The sequence below is a fragment of the Prionailurus bengalensis genome, chromosome X (assembly GCF_016509475.1).
Source record: "Prionailurus bengalensis isolate Pbe53 chromosome X, Fcat_Pben_1.1_paternal_pri, whole genome shotgun sequence".
Taxonomy (NCBI): domain Eukaryota; kingdom Metazoa; phylum Chordata; class Mammalia; order Carnivora; family Felidae; genus Prionailurus; species Prionailurus bengalensis.
In genome coordinates, this window is record NC_057361.1 from 87748516 (window position 1) to 87763304 (window position 14789).

At 38.4% G+C, this 14789-nt stretch overlaps 1 protein-coding gene across 2 annotated transcripts in view; it reads left to right on the forward strand.

The window, feature by feature from the left end:
• Nucleotides 1–782: 782 nt before the first annotated feature.
• The window catches only part of TBC1D8B (TBC1 domain family member 8B), a 60900-nt gene continuing 46893 nt past the window's right edge, over nt 783–14789 (forward strand). Inside the window, exon 1 of one of the 2 annotated variants that reach the window (XM_043571514.1) lies at nt 783–1125. In XM_043571514.1, the coding sequence (XP_043427449.1) occupies nt 996–1125 (130 nt within the window). In that variant the 5' untranslated portion in view covers nt 783–995. The remainder of the gene's footprint in view (nt 1126–14789) is intronic. The other variant, XM_043571515.1, reaches the window with a different exon arrangement.

The following is a 14789-nucleotide window of genomic DNA, read 5'->3' on the forward strand; positions in this document are numbered from 1 at the left end:
CCTCCCTTCCACCCCCCATCACCCTCAGTTTGTTCTCAGTTTTTAAGAGTCTCTTATGCTTTGGCTCTCTCCCACTCTAACCTCTTTTTTTTTTTCCTTCCCCTCCCCCATGGGTTTCTGTTAAGTTTCTCAGGATCCACATAAGAGTGAAAACATATGGTATCTGTCTTTCTCTGTATGGCTTATTTCACTTAGCATCACACTCTCCAGTTTAAGGAAGATTTTAAATTAGAATTCTATCAGATTCCATTTACTGTGTGACCTTGGATAAGTCACCTCACCGGTCTGCGCTTTTATTTTTGTGCAAAGTGAGGAATAATATCCACTTCGAAAGACTTCTGTGAGAATTACGTGAAATGATCTGTTTATGAAATAGCTTTCAAAGAGCTCATTTAATATCAGTTGCCGCTATTGCTGCTTCCCAGAAGGGGCCGTTCTTTACTCCAAAATTCCAGAAACTTTGTTTTCTACAGTTTAACACCCTCGGCTGTAAAATGATGAGAAGAAGCAACATAATTATACCTGGGGCTCATTTATTTGAACAATAACAAAAAAAAAACCGCTTTAAAGTTTACGTAGGCAAAAAAAAAAATAAAAAAAAATAAAGTTTAAGTAGACAAAATACACTTAAGTGGTGGCGGGACGCGCTTTGAAAACACCCGCACCCCGTCCTCACCCCAGTGGATTATGGGAATCGTAGTCCCCCACTCCCATTGTTTGAGTACAGAAAAGCGAATAGGAAACTACAACTCCCAGGAGGCAAAGAAGCGGGACTATTTCCCAGTCGGGCGGTAGAGCTGTGGGAGGGAATTGGCAATCTTGCTGCCTACGTGGGAGAGAAGGGAGGGTTGGGGGAAGTGTGGAAAACGTGAACCCAAGCCGTGGCTTGGCTTGAGGGAGATTTGGTGGGAGGAGAAGTAGAGGGAAATAGACAGGTGGAGGGTGAGGGGAGGAAGGTATCTGGGTCGCCGCTGCCGGGCGGCACAAAGTCCGCGATGTGGCTGAAGCCTGAGGAAGTGCTCCTGAAAAATGCACTGAAGCTGTGGCTGATGGAAAGGTCCAACGACTACTTCGTGCTTCAGCGGCGTCGGGGCTACGGCGAGGAAGGCGGAGGGGGTCTCACAGGTAAGCTGTGGCCACCCCCCACCCAACTCGGGGCCGTGTTCGCGGGTACTTAAAAGGCGGCGAGGAAAACAGTTACTCGTCGCCACCCAACGCGCGATTCTCGGCCCCGGGCGAAGGGGCTCGGGTTCTTCTGCCACCACCTTTCCGTCGCCGCCCCTGAGTCCCGAAAATACCTTACTCGACTGGCCGCTGCGCTTCGGGTGGGAGGGGGAATGGAAGGAGGGGTCCTTTCCGAGGCGGTGGAATAATCTGAGGCAGAGGAGGGGTTCTTTCTGAGACAGAGTACCTGCCCCGTAGCTTCCCCGGGGGAGAGGCTGACGACGAGTGTTAGACCTCGACAGGTAGCGTTTAGGCTGGTGACAGGGGCCAGTTCGGCAGTTGTGGACTTAACTTTTTTCACGAAACCCCCTCTTGATAATCACCATCCTGGTGGGGGAGCAAGTAAGCGTCGCGGGGGGGGGGGGGCAGGGAGGATGGTGAGGAGAAAGGGAGGAGCCCCGGCCACATCCTGAGGGAAAGGCTTCAAATGAGAGATTCGGAAGTGGCGGGGGGTGGGGAGGTCGGACTTGCGGGGGAGGGCTCAGAATCGCGGACCCCTCCCAATTTAGCATCTTTTGCTCTGCCACCCAGTTTTCAGTCCCTGGGATCTTATTTCAGAGTAACCGTCGTCGTAATTCGTTTCCCTCTCGAGTGTGCGGCGGTGCCCCTTCTTTCAAAGCCACGATTGTAAGCCAACCTATGAAACCAGTGGAAGTTTTTAACTCTTGCCTCCGAATCCGTCCTGGCTTCAGTGATTTGATTTTGCAAATCCAGAACTGGCCCTGGGTCACGTGTTTAAAGCCTCCAGACAATTTGGAGACTTCTCGTCTGGGGCAGGGGCATTCAAACTTTTGGACACGGCTGGTAGGGGGACGCAGAGCTCTTTTTCGTGACCATTTGCAGTTTGGTATGGTGGCTTTGGAGTGGTGGACCAGACTTCCTTTAGGCAGCGTGATGTAGCGGGAAGAGGGAAGAGTAGGGAAATCTACATTTTAGCCCCATCCTCATCTCTTGTTGAATGGCATTCGACAGATACTTTGATTTATTACACATAAACGCCTGCTGTGTGCCACAAGGAATGCTAGTGTACGAAGACAGTTACGATTCACTTTTCCGCCCTTGAATTGCTCTTGATCTGGATACGGGGGAGAGGGTCGGGTTAGGGGGAAGTAACCAGTAACCCAGGCAAATTGGACTTATAACCAGTAACTAGTAAATCAGGCAAATTCTAATTAGAACCAAATAACTGAAAGGTTGTGTAAAGATTCACGGAGGAGATGGCATTGCTCTTCCTCTTCTAGGAAATGGTGTCTACCTCATAGAGTTAAGAGGATGAAATGAAAGGTAATTGGTGCCAAATCAGTGCATGTTGTTAAGGTGGTGACAGATATGTGCCTTTATTTCCTCTTTTTTTCCAAGCCATCCCCAAGCTGGAGAGAATTCTGAGGTTCTACAGGAGGTTTTTTTTTTTTTTTTAATTTTGCAAGACTTGTTCATCTTATCTGGCTTCTAAAAAGTCCCCCTTGAAAATATGGCAACAAAAATTGCCTGGTTAAACTCACATTTGGTCATTTTCTGAGTTTTAAAAATTACAAGTGTTATTTTGCAGAGGAGACTTTCCATTTAATAGATGCATCTATTTTCCAAATTAAATTTGAGAATCAATGTTCATAATTACCCAGTGACATTATTTACCCTCTTTAGTCCATTAAGAACAACTCAGAGTACATTTAAAACATCTTACAGCCCTGTGTTACAGCATAATATTTTGGTTCCCCATAACTTTTCTTGACCAGAATTTTTATGGTGTTCTTGTCCACATTTACCAAGGAGGTATATTTCACTTTGTACAACTGTGTTCCTGAAAAATAATAGGTAAATCAGATTCTTGAGAATCAAACCACTGTAATGGAGTATGAAAGAGTTTACTTGTTGCAAATTTCCTGTAAATAATCATTCCTTTTTTTTCTGTGTTTAGTTTTTCATTTCACATGTTTTCTTAAAACATAGACCTATTGGGGTGCCTGGGTGGCGCAGTCGGTTAAGCGTCCGACTTCAGCTAGGTCACGCTCTGGCGGTCCGTGAGTTCGAGCCCTGCGTCGGGCTCTGGGCTGATGGCTCAGAGCCTGGAGCCTGTTTCCGATTCTGTGTCTCCCTCTCTCTCTGCCCCTCCCCCGTACATGCTCTGTCTCTCTCTGTCCCAAAAATAAATAAACGTTGAAAAAAAAATTAAAAAAAAAAAAACAAAAAAAAACACAAAAAAAAAACATAGACCTATTGCACCAGTTTCTCTATTCCACTCACTCCCATGTACTCTTCAAAAGCCCATATCTCTAGAATAAGAGATTTGTCTGCAGAACTAAACCAAGATTTCTACCACACATGTATGTTGAGAATAGCCATAGGCCCATATTGTGGTCAATGTGTATGTCTGCATGATTATTTTACCTGTGGTATTGTCAAGATGCTTGAAATTTCCACGAGTGCTGCCACTTTATTACATGTAAATTAAGCAAAATGGATCAGAAAGGAGCAGAGGTGTTTTTAAGGTTTGTTTGGTTCGTTTTGGTCCAGAATAAGCATGTGCTGATTTTTATGACTGCTCAATTACTGTTTTTTTTTTTTACTTAAAATTGTGAAGCCAAGAGGTCTGTTATGCTTTACACAAATCCACATTTGGATTACCTCTCACAGGAGTTTGGGTGCCAGCATAAGCTTGCCTTTGTCTGTTTTGCTTGCTGAAATCCAGTGTTATGTGCTACCCCTTTAAAAGATTCCTTTATACATTTTGTTTAATGAAGAAGAGATAATGACCATCTAGAAATGTTAATAGTTGTACTTTATTTAAGATTTTATTTCTTTGCCATGTGATAATTGGCAATAACCACCAGCAATGTAATGACTTTAGCTGTGGATTTGGTAAAGTTAGTTGACTCTTATTTTTCCTAAAAATGGAATTGGGGCAACAGAGAACCCTAGGGTGGTTGTAACAGGAGATTAACTTGTAAGTTAGAATTCCGAGGTCCTTTTCTAAATTTCTGAAACCCATTTAGTAGACATCTAGTAGATTACTTATCATTTGCCTATTTAATCTTAGTTTTCCTGGTTCACAGTAAGGTAGAATATCTTGTGGAAATTTTCATTATATGTAAAGGTTATTTTATAGATAAAGTGATTTTCTGTCATTTAGTGGAGTAATTCACCCTTCTGGACTTTTGCAGTTACCTTACATTATCCCTTGATCTTCCTGGCTGATAAGGGTAATGACTTTTCTATAGCATCTCAATTTAGCACCTGTCTTTATGTAATTGAAAATAATTTATGCATATTTGGCTCATTAAGCACAAATCAACAATTTGCTTGGTAGTTGGGGTGCTGCATGAGTGGAGTTATGGGGCTACATTCTAGTGTGTCAGACTTAGGAAGATCTGCCAATCAGAAAGCTTTAATTCAGATCATTTGTTGAGAGTATCTGATTTTTGAATATTCCGTATCTGCATAGTGTAAGAGGGTTCTTGTGTGTTAGAATGATCATCTCCTTCAGTAGACCTTGTTTTGGGGTTGTAGAATGAGACTAAAGAGTAAACTTATTAAAATGGAGAAGTTTTAAGACATTCTGTTTCCCTATCTCTCTCCTCTTTCATCTTGGCACCATTACCTTGAAATTAAATCATATGTATGAACTAGAACATAATAATATCTTAAATGCGCTTTCCATTTCAAAATGTTTTATGATATTTATATAAACTTAAATCATGGTGGAAATGATTTGTCATAAGTAAACACATACATAATAAGGTAGCTTTTAAAAGAACTTGTTAGTGACCGTCTCTCAAAAATACAAGGCTTTCTCTCCTTTTTCCCCACCCGCAACTCAAGTTGCCCAACTTTGAAAACATTCTCGATTAAGTTTTTCTTAGCAAAATATGCCTGCATTCCATGTTCACAAAGGAACTGATAAAATTTTTGGTCTCCCAAGTACCTTATTACTGGAACCAGAGTGTCTAAATGGTGACCATGACATTTCATTTCAGATAAATATCAAATCGCTAGCCACACACATATTGTAAATTAATAAATATCATTTTGACTTAATAGAAAATCCCTTAGAGCAACCCCTAGGGAAAACAACCGTGAGATCATAACCTGAGCCAAGATGAAGAGTCAGACACTTAACTGACTGAGCCACCCAGGCGCCCTTACAGTGTTATATTAGTTTTAATGTATAATATAGTGATTCAGCAGTTTTATACATCACCCAGTGATCATCACAATAAGTGTACTCTTAATCCCCTTTATCTGTTTCACTCATCTTCCCCCAACCCCGGGCAATCACCCATTTGTTCTTTATATTTAAGAATTGTGGGGTTTTTTTGTTCATTTCTTTGTTAATTTGTTTTATTTTTTAAATTCCACATATGAGTAGAATTATATGGTATTTGTCTTTCTCTGGCTTATTCACTTAACATCAAACCCTCTAGATCCATCTATGTTGTTTTGAGTGAGAAAGGACAGTTTCATTGGAAGTCTTAAGATATGAAGGATGATCATTGTCACCACTTTTTCTTGGTAGTAGTGGAAGGATTATTGACTGCATACCTATAAGCCTCAGGGTTTTTTTGTTTCTTTGTTTGTTTGTTTTTTAAGATACCTGTTAATAACACTACTCTCTCTTTTTTCCTTTCCCTTGCTTGCTGCTGGGGTCTTCCTTTCCTGAAACATAGACAGGAAACTTCTGCTACTCCACTTCAACTTAGGGGCATGAATCTTCAATTCTCATGGGAAGAGGGTTTTTTTTTTTTTTTGATTAAGGTATTGGAGATTTATTATATAAGTAGGAAACTAGTATTAATTGCTATCAAGCAGATTTCATTCTAATGAAACAACAAGACTATAAAGTGATGACCCTGAACAACCTTCATTTTTCAAAACCTCCCACAAAGCTGACCTTTCTCATTCAAAGAGATCTTTAAAAGTAATTTTTTACTTGATTTTGCATGGGTCAGAATGTTCCAGGGAGGGAACAGAACACAGTGTAATTTGACCTCCCCAGAGGTTACCCTATGGGATTTTCTTTTTAATAAGTCAGCTACAAACCAGCATCCACAAATACATCAGTATACCACTGAGTTCAGTGATTCCACTTGCATTATTAACCCGACTTTGTCTTCCCTGATTTTTTAATATTTTTTTCTGCCTCTATTCAGCTCTAATTGTTTTATAAAGGCCTCGTTTCCTCATCTGTAAAATGGTAACAAAACTTATCTTCCCCACCTCATGTCATTGTTATGTGAGTCTCATGAGTTTTTGAAACTTGTGAGCAATGATATAAACATCTGGTATTCATTTATCTATTAATGAAGTACCATTTTCTGTACTTGAAGGCCAAAGGAGGACCTATATTTATACCATTTTCCCTAATAATTACTTTTCCCATGTTGTATATAGAAATTAATTTGGAATAGTAACATTGAATATGTCCAATTTGCAATCATACTACTACAAAAGTAAAACACTGATAGTTATTCAATAATATTGGTATGAGAGTGATTATGCATTTATGATTTATAACCAGAATGGCATACAAGTATTAGAATAAAATATCACAACAGCATTTTATTTTGATCTATGATTGCCCAAAACCTGGAAGTTCTTCAACAGCACTTCTGCAGATATAAGCATCACTTATTGTCTTACTGAGTGGTATTGAAGAATACATTTAGTACTCTTTAGTCATCTTAGTTGTATTTTTCAAAACATGATACTTCAAGTAGAAATGATTCAGCTGGTAAAAACATGTTTCTAGTGGACAGTTGTGGAAGGACTATGGATGTAAGGTAAGCCAAAAATTAATAATAAATGGCACTGTAATGTTTACCCTGTGGCAGTACAGCTATGGCTTGGATTTTATATTACCTTTACGTTAGAAAATCTGCCCAGTTTTCGACCTTTTGCTGTTGCTGTATAAGCACAAAAGGTAAGAATAAATCCTGTACGTGATTGTACAGGATACATTCATTTAACAGATACTTACCAAGTACTTTCTAAAAACCAAGCACTGTTTTAGGTGCTAGAGATAACAGCAAGTGAACAAAATAAAATCTTTATTCTCCTTGGGCTGACATTCTAGTTGGCAGAGGCAAATTCACAAATAAGACATTGCAGGTGGTGTTAAGCCATATGAAGAAAAATAAAGTAAGCTACAGTGATAGAGAGGGGAGGGGTTGGTGTTTTAGATAAATTTGGTCTGGGAAGGCTTCTTTAAGGTAACCTATGAGCAGGGACCAGAGGGACTAGAGCATATGAAGCCAAACAGATATTTGGAGACAGACCAAATGTATATAATTCTTTCTAGGAGTTTTGCTGTGAAGGGAACCAGAAATGGGGTAGCAGTTAGCTACTGTCCTGGGTGGAAACAAATGGGGTGGTAGCTAGCTACTGTCCTGGGTGTTGGGTATACAATAGCGAATAAAACAAATAGTTCCTACCCTCACAGAGTTTATAACTTAGTAGGATAAACAGATAATAAACAAGTAAGCAAACAAATATATAATTACTGAGGCAGTCAGCAATAATATCAGCCTGGTTTTGGTGACTTATAGTCATGAATGAGGGGTATTTGAAACCCTCAAAACAATTTTGCAAGGCCAAGTCTGGTGTAAAGTATGCGTATGAGATGCCCTGTTAAATGATACAAAGATTTCCTAAAAGCAGCAATTAATAACCATAGGTGGTGTTCTGGTGGCATAATTCCAGTGTGGCATCTGAGGAACATTTTGTCAAAAACCAGTTTGTATTGTTTTTTGAATTAAATCACCCATCTATGAGAACTAATAATATCTGGGATGTGGATTGGTAGAGAGAAATGAGGAGGACATTTTCAGCAGGACAAATAATTTGATAGTGTAAAAGCAAAAGATGACAGTCGTTGGGGACACAGCAAGTATTCCAGATTCATTTATCTGTGGTTGGAAATATGAGACTCAAGATATAATGCCCTTAGCAACTAGAAAAGGTTGTTGAAAAATAATGCCCTCGTCTCTAGAATAGGAAAACCTGAGATAGAAAATTAAAGGTACTTGAGAATTAAATCTTTGTTGTTTTTTTATCTCCACTCTTCTTTCTACCCCAGTCTAAATGGTCTTTTTTCTTCCCTTACTCCATTATAAAGAAGTGAAGTTTTTTTTTTCAACTTTTTTTTTTTTTTTTTTTGGGACAGAGAGAGACAGAGCATGAACGGGGGAGGGGCAGAGAGAGAGGGAAACACAGAATCGGAAACAGGCTCCAGGCTCCGAGCCATCAGCCCAGAGCCTGACGCAGGGCTCGAACTCACGGACCGCGAGAGCGTGACCTGGCTGAAGTCGGATGTTTAACCAACTGCGCCACCCAGGCGCCCCAAAGAAGTGAAGTTTTAAAACAAGGGATAATCACATTTGTTGATTTTTTTATCATTGTATTAGTTGTCCTTTTGTTTTATACTAACCAAGATAATGGTCAGCTTCAGGTCTTCTAAATAATATTTTTAAAGTGCTGTACTGTTTATGAGTTTATTCATTTGCTGCCATGCTTGTTGCTTTGCATCTAGGAATTCAGATGTTGTATTGTCTTTAATTTTTTGAGGGCTACTCTTTTTTTGTATATTGATAAGTCTTAAAGTGTAAGAAAGTGCTGTAAATAAAGATGGTAACACTTCTCACATTTCCCTATGTTTTAATCTTGAGAAATGTAGTTCCGTTTGATTGATAATTCATGCATTCTTTTTCCCCACATGACATTATAGTCTGTCATTTGTGGTATCAGTTACTTCCCTATACAAATTTCGAAATCCTTTAATGAACAAAGATTTTGGTTGAGAAAGGAAATGAGTGTTTACATATACCTAGTTTTCAAGTAAATGTCTTTAAAAGAATGCAGGGAGAGGGAAAATAGGACAAAGAAGAGTTACTTTTATTAATTTTCCAAAGCTCTTAGTATAAGGTTGGCAGCTTTCAAAATGCCAACTGTGGCTATTGGATTATTCTAAAATAAGCATTCACAATCCCGTTTTAACGACTTAGATCTGGTAACAAAAGCAATAGAATCAAGAATACCCACAACCTCTACTGAAAACACTACTTTCTCCTATTTGAATGTATTTCCTACTAAGTGTGTTGGCAGTTTACTAGTTTGGTCATTAACATTTAATGAAGTTGAGATTATAAAAAATTCAGTAAAGGAGTACTTGTTTGGCTTTGTAAAGATGGCAATTTATGACAAGATACAGAATCCACTATAAAGTTCTAGCAATCATTTCTATGGCCAAAATTTATAACCAGACATTTTACTTAAAATGGAAATAAATCTTGCTTGTAATTAAGAAGTTAATTTAAATGACTCTTCTGCCACTAAAGCAGTGTTGCCTTACACAGTGCCCTAAATCTAGTTTACAAGCAGAAAGAGACACTTGTCAAACTGAAGTGTACTAAGTTAGTACATTGGTGATGACTACTGTCTCCAAGCTGTGGCTGTTTTAATAGTGTCTCCAACATTCAGCCCTTGGGGGGGGTCCTACCTATTTGTCATTATCATTGACCTAATACAAAAGAGAAATGTATACCGAATTTGCAAGTGTCTAAAAATTGAAAGGGACAATTAATACCATAGGTCAGTTATCTCAGCATTGGCTGTGTGTTATATTTAACCAAGAACCTTTTAAAAATAAACTAAATGAGGGGCACCTGGGTGGCTCAGTTGGTTGAGCATCCGACTTTGGCCCAGGTCATGATATCACAGCTCGTGGGTTAGAGCCCCGCGTCAGGCTCTGTGCTGACAGCTCAGAGCCTGGAGCCTGCTTTGGATTCTGTGCCTCCCTCTCTCTCTGCCCCTAACTCACTCGCATTCTGTCTCTGTCTCTCTCAAAAATAAATAAACATTAAAAACAAAAATTTTAAAAAAACTAAATGACTTCAGGAAGGGATAAATGACAGAAGATTGATGAAATGTTCATAATTATTGAAATTAAGTGATAGGCACACAGAAATGTCAATATATTATTTTCTCTATTTTTGTACATTTGAAAATTTTTATGATCTAAAGTTAAGGGGAAAAATAGAGTACCCAGGCCATATCTCAGATAAATTGAATTAGAATCTCTTGGCTTTAGTAGTTTCAAAACTTGAGCTTGAGTAGTTTCAAATACTCCTCCAAATGAATCCAGTTCGAAGTTTTCGTTGAGAATCATGGTCATAGAAAATAAAAATCAAGATTCGGAAAGATCTGGACAAGTTAGAATGCTCAGTTGACATTAGTGGGATAAAATTTAACATGGATAAATGTAAATTGCATTTAGGTTATTTTTTTAAAAATCACCTGTACAGGACAGAGACTATCTAGGTTGGTGCTTATATTTGTAAAAAAGATCAAAGTAGATTAGTTGGTCACAAGCTTAATATAATAAGATGTAGTATGTGTAGTATGTGTAGTATGTAGTAAAAAGTTAGTATGATCTTAGACTGCATTAATAGAACCATGGAGCCCACAGTATAAGAAACCTGCATTTGTTCAGACCATATCTGGCATTCAGGTTTAAATGGCACATTTTATAAGAAACTTTGAGAAATAGGTATGTTAAGAGAATGGTAGAAGAAAAAATAAGAGGCCCAGACAATCTCATAAAACAAACAATGGAAAGAACTAGGAATATTTTAAGCTAGGAGAAGAATAAGCAAGGGGAGACAAGATAGTTATGATATCTGAAGACCCATCGTGTTGAATAAAGTATATGTTTTGCATTGCCCCAAATGCTACAGGGAAATAGCATTTATTTATCCTGAGAAGCACCTTCCTTTTTCCTTTTTAAAAGTGTGTAAGAAGTAGGTTTATTTTTTTTTTATCTGAAAGGTTAAATATTCATTGTAAAAGTTTCCAAAAATACATACAGGTATAAAGTAAAATAATGATCACCCATCATCCTGCTGCCCAGAGATAACTACTATAAACTAGGATGACCTAGCTTATTTGTGGGGCCCAGTGCAAAATGAAAATTCAGAGCTCTTTGTTCAAAAATGAAGAATTTCAAGACAGTGACAGCATAGCATTTAACTAAGCAGGGGCCCTTTTGAGCATGGGGCCCTATGGACAGGTCACAAGCCCATAAAGCTAGTCCTGACTGTAACATTTGGATATATAAATCCTTTCATATTTTAGAAAGCACTTTGAAGTTAATGGAGAGTCCCACCAAAGCTATAGGCTGCCTTGGGAGACGTAAACTTTCTGGAGTTATAAAGGAGTAAGCCAGGCTTTCTATCAGAGATACTATGGAGTAGATGAGTTTGCTAGAGTTTGGACTAGGCAACCTATTAGGATATTTTTCATCTCAGTGGTGCTATTATCTCTGTCCAGCTAAAAAGAACTAGTTTGTTGGGGCACCTGGGTGGTTCAGTTGGTTGAGCATCCTACTCTTGATTTCAGCTCAGGTCATGGTCTTGCAGTTTTAAGAATGTGCTGCACGCGGGCTTGTGCAGAGCATGGAGACTACTTGGGATTCTCTCTCTCCCTCTCTCTGCCCCTCCCTGGCTCATGCTCGCGGTCTCACTCTCTCTCTCAAAATAAATAAGTAAACTTTAAAAAAAATATATAATTGGTTTGTGAACAATAATCATGACCTGAAAATAGCCTATTTTTGAAAAATGGTAGAATCTTGCTTTTTTGTTATCATCCTATGCCATTTAATAAAAAGTATTATGATGGTGAATATCCTTAGGAAGTTTGGTGTTACTTGTATGGCTGGGTGCCATCAAAACCCCATAGACATTTACGAGGGTCTGGAGCAGTGGTACCTTACTCAATATAGACATTCAAAGGATGATTTGAACTTCTTTATATTTTTAAATCTCTTGTTCTGTCATGTAGCTGACAGTGTCTGTTTTCTTCCCAATTTACTATAACTGTAGAAGTTCCCATGTGTAGTCTGATTCATGACCTTGGATGTTCAGGCTGTCAGATAATAAACCTGTGTGTACATAGAAAAGTAACCCCAAGTTATCTGCTTGTTTTCTTGTACTTTTACAACCCAGACATTAGCACATATTAAATCCTAATTGACTTGCTGGGACTTGATGATGATTATAGCTTAATGAGGTGGGTTTCCCAGGTGACTAAAAATGTATTGTAGCACTAGCTTCCAAATTATTTGTTGTATCGTTTTATGCTGATTTAATGCACTTACAAAAATGGAACAGTTTCCTTTCTACATAGTGTAAGGCACTTATAATGCAAATATTTCTGCTGCTGCAGCAAAAAATGACCTTTCTTGCCAGTGATTTTGACTGGTTTGTCCCCAGTCTCACACTTTCTATCAGAATTAATCATTACTGTGTTACTCAGAATGATTATGCTGGCCTCTCCTTTCTTTCCTGCCTCCTCACACATCCACACTCCACCCATTATTTTTCAGTTGAGCCAAACTATTTTTAAAAATTTTTTTTGATACTTATTTTTTGAGAGAGACAGAGTGTGAGTGGGGGAGGGGCAGAGAGAGGAGACACAGAATCCGAAGCAGGCTCCAGGCTCTGAGCTGTCAGCACAGAGCCTGATGCAGGGCTCAAACTCACAGACCATGAGATCATGACCTGAGCAAAAGTCAGATGCCTAACCAACTGAGCCACCCAGGCGCCCCAAGCCAAACTTTTTTTTTTTAAACCAATTTGCTCTTTCTCCCATTGTTTTTTTTTTTTTTAGCATGGTATTTTTTTATTTGTTTATTTTGAGACAGATAGAGAAAGACAGAGAGGAGGGGAGGGGCGGAGGGAGAGAGAATCCCAAGCACACTCTATGCTGTCAGCACAGAGCCTGCTCTGGGACTCAGTCTGGGACTGAGATCATGGCCTGAGCCGAAATCAAGATTTGGACGTTCAACCAACTGAGCCACCCAGGTGTCCCTCTCCTATTCTTCTAATACTACTTTTTCTAGTGTGTGTAAACAAGGAAATAGAATTTCAGCTAGTTTTATTTAAAATGTGCTAAGTGATGAATCATGAAAATCTACTCCTGAAGCCAAGAGCATGCTGTATACACTATATACACTGTATTCAGCTAACTTGACAATAAATTGTATTTTTTAAAAATGTGGTAAAAGCAAAATAAATGATTTCCTCACAAATTGGAAAATCATTTTTTGAAATTTTTAGAATTTAAATTCTTAGAAGGCAAATCTAGCAGCTAAACCAGTGCTATTTTTATTTTTATTTTTTGTTTTATTTTATATTTGAGACAGAGACAGAGAGTGAGCAGGGGAGGTGCAGAGAGAAGGAATCTGAAGCAAGCTCCAGGCTCTGAACTGTTAGCACAGAGCCCTGTGTGGGGCTTGAACTCAGGAGCAGTGAGATCATGACCTGAGCCAAAGTCAGACACTTAATCGACTGAGCCACCCAGGCACCCCAAACCAATGCTGTTTAATATATGCTTTTATTTAAACTTATAATACCTTTATTTTGACAATTTTGTCACATTGTTATTTGTATATTTATATACATAGAGATTCATATACTTGACTTTGTTTTTCAGCCTGAAGATATTTACCTCTTGTGGTTCTTTTACTTCACTCTTTTACCTTTCTTTTGAATATCTTCACTTTCTGGTCTTCAACCTGAGAACATTCTCCTTTATTCCATTTCCTTAATAATTTCAATCATATTGCTCTGAAGAGGCTATCTGCAATGTTTAGCTCCTACTTTTTTTCTTTATCCTTGATCTCTTAGCCAAATCTAATTTCTCACAGTCCCCTTTTCAGGCTGAAAGTGATAGAATTATTTATTTCTTTTATGTACAAACCCTTCAGGAATTTTGTCATTATTAGGTGAAATACAGTAATTTCCTCTGTCTCTCCTCATTCCCATTCTCTCTTCCCCAGTACCCCGTCTTTCAGAATATTTGTCTGGATTTTCTTATTTCTACTTCTTAAGTCTTCAATTCATACCAGATTTTTTGATATCAGATGACTTTTCTCTCTATAATCTGTACCTGTTGCCATTGCCAAAATCTTCCTTGATAGTTTACCCCACTATCAAATAGTTTACCCTCTGTCAGATTAATTGATATGCTGCATTTGTGACCCCTATTTTTACTTTTTATTGATTCTTACATTCATTCTCTTACCCTTTCCTTTCAGCTGAGCAGATGTCTAGCTTTTTATTCTATATCCTAATCTTCTAATTTACCTCCCTCAATGCTTATAATAAATAACTTCCTACCACACATCTGCCAACCTACCTGTATTCTCATTCAAAGCTTGCTTGAAATCTTAACTCCTTTTAAGTGGGTAAAGATAGGAAAATAGCAAAAAGCCTATTTTACAATTGATTTAAATTTGTCCCCAAAAATCTGTATGCTAAATTAAAGAGAACTGCTTATAAAACAACACCAACACTCAACCAATCAAAGCTTCCAGAAAAGGAAGGTAGTTTTAGATATTTTAGCCATCCTACTGAAATTTTGCTCCTGTTGTGCCTAGCAATATGTTAAAAGAGCGAATACAAACCCAGAAGTAGAAGACATGATTATTGTCCTCAAAGAACTAATAATCTAGGTTAGGAGACTAGGTTAATATATATGAAGCATTTAGAAAGTAGCTATAATAACTAGCCTAA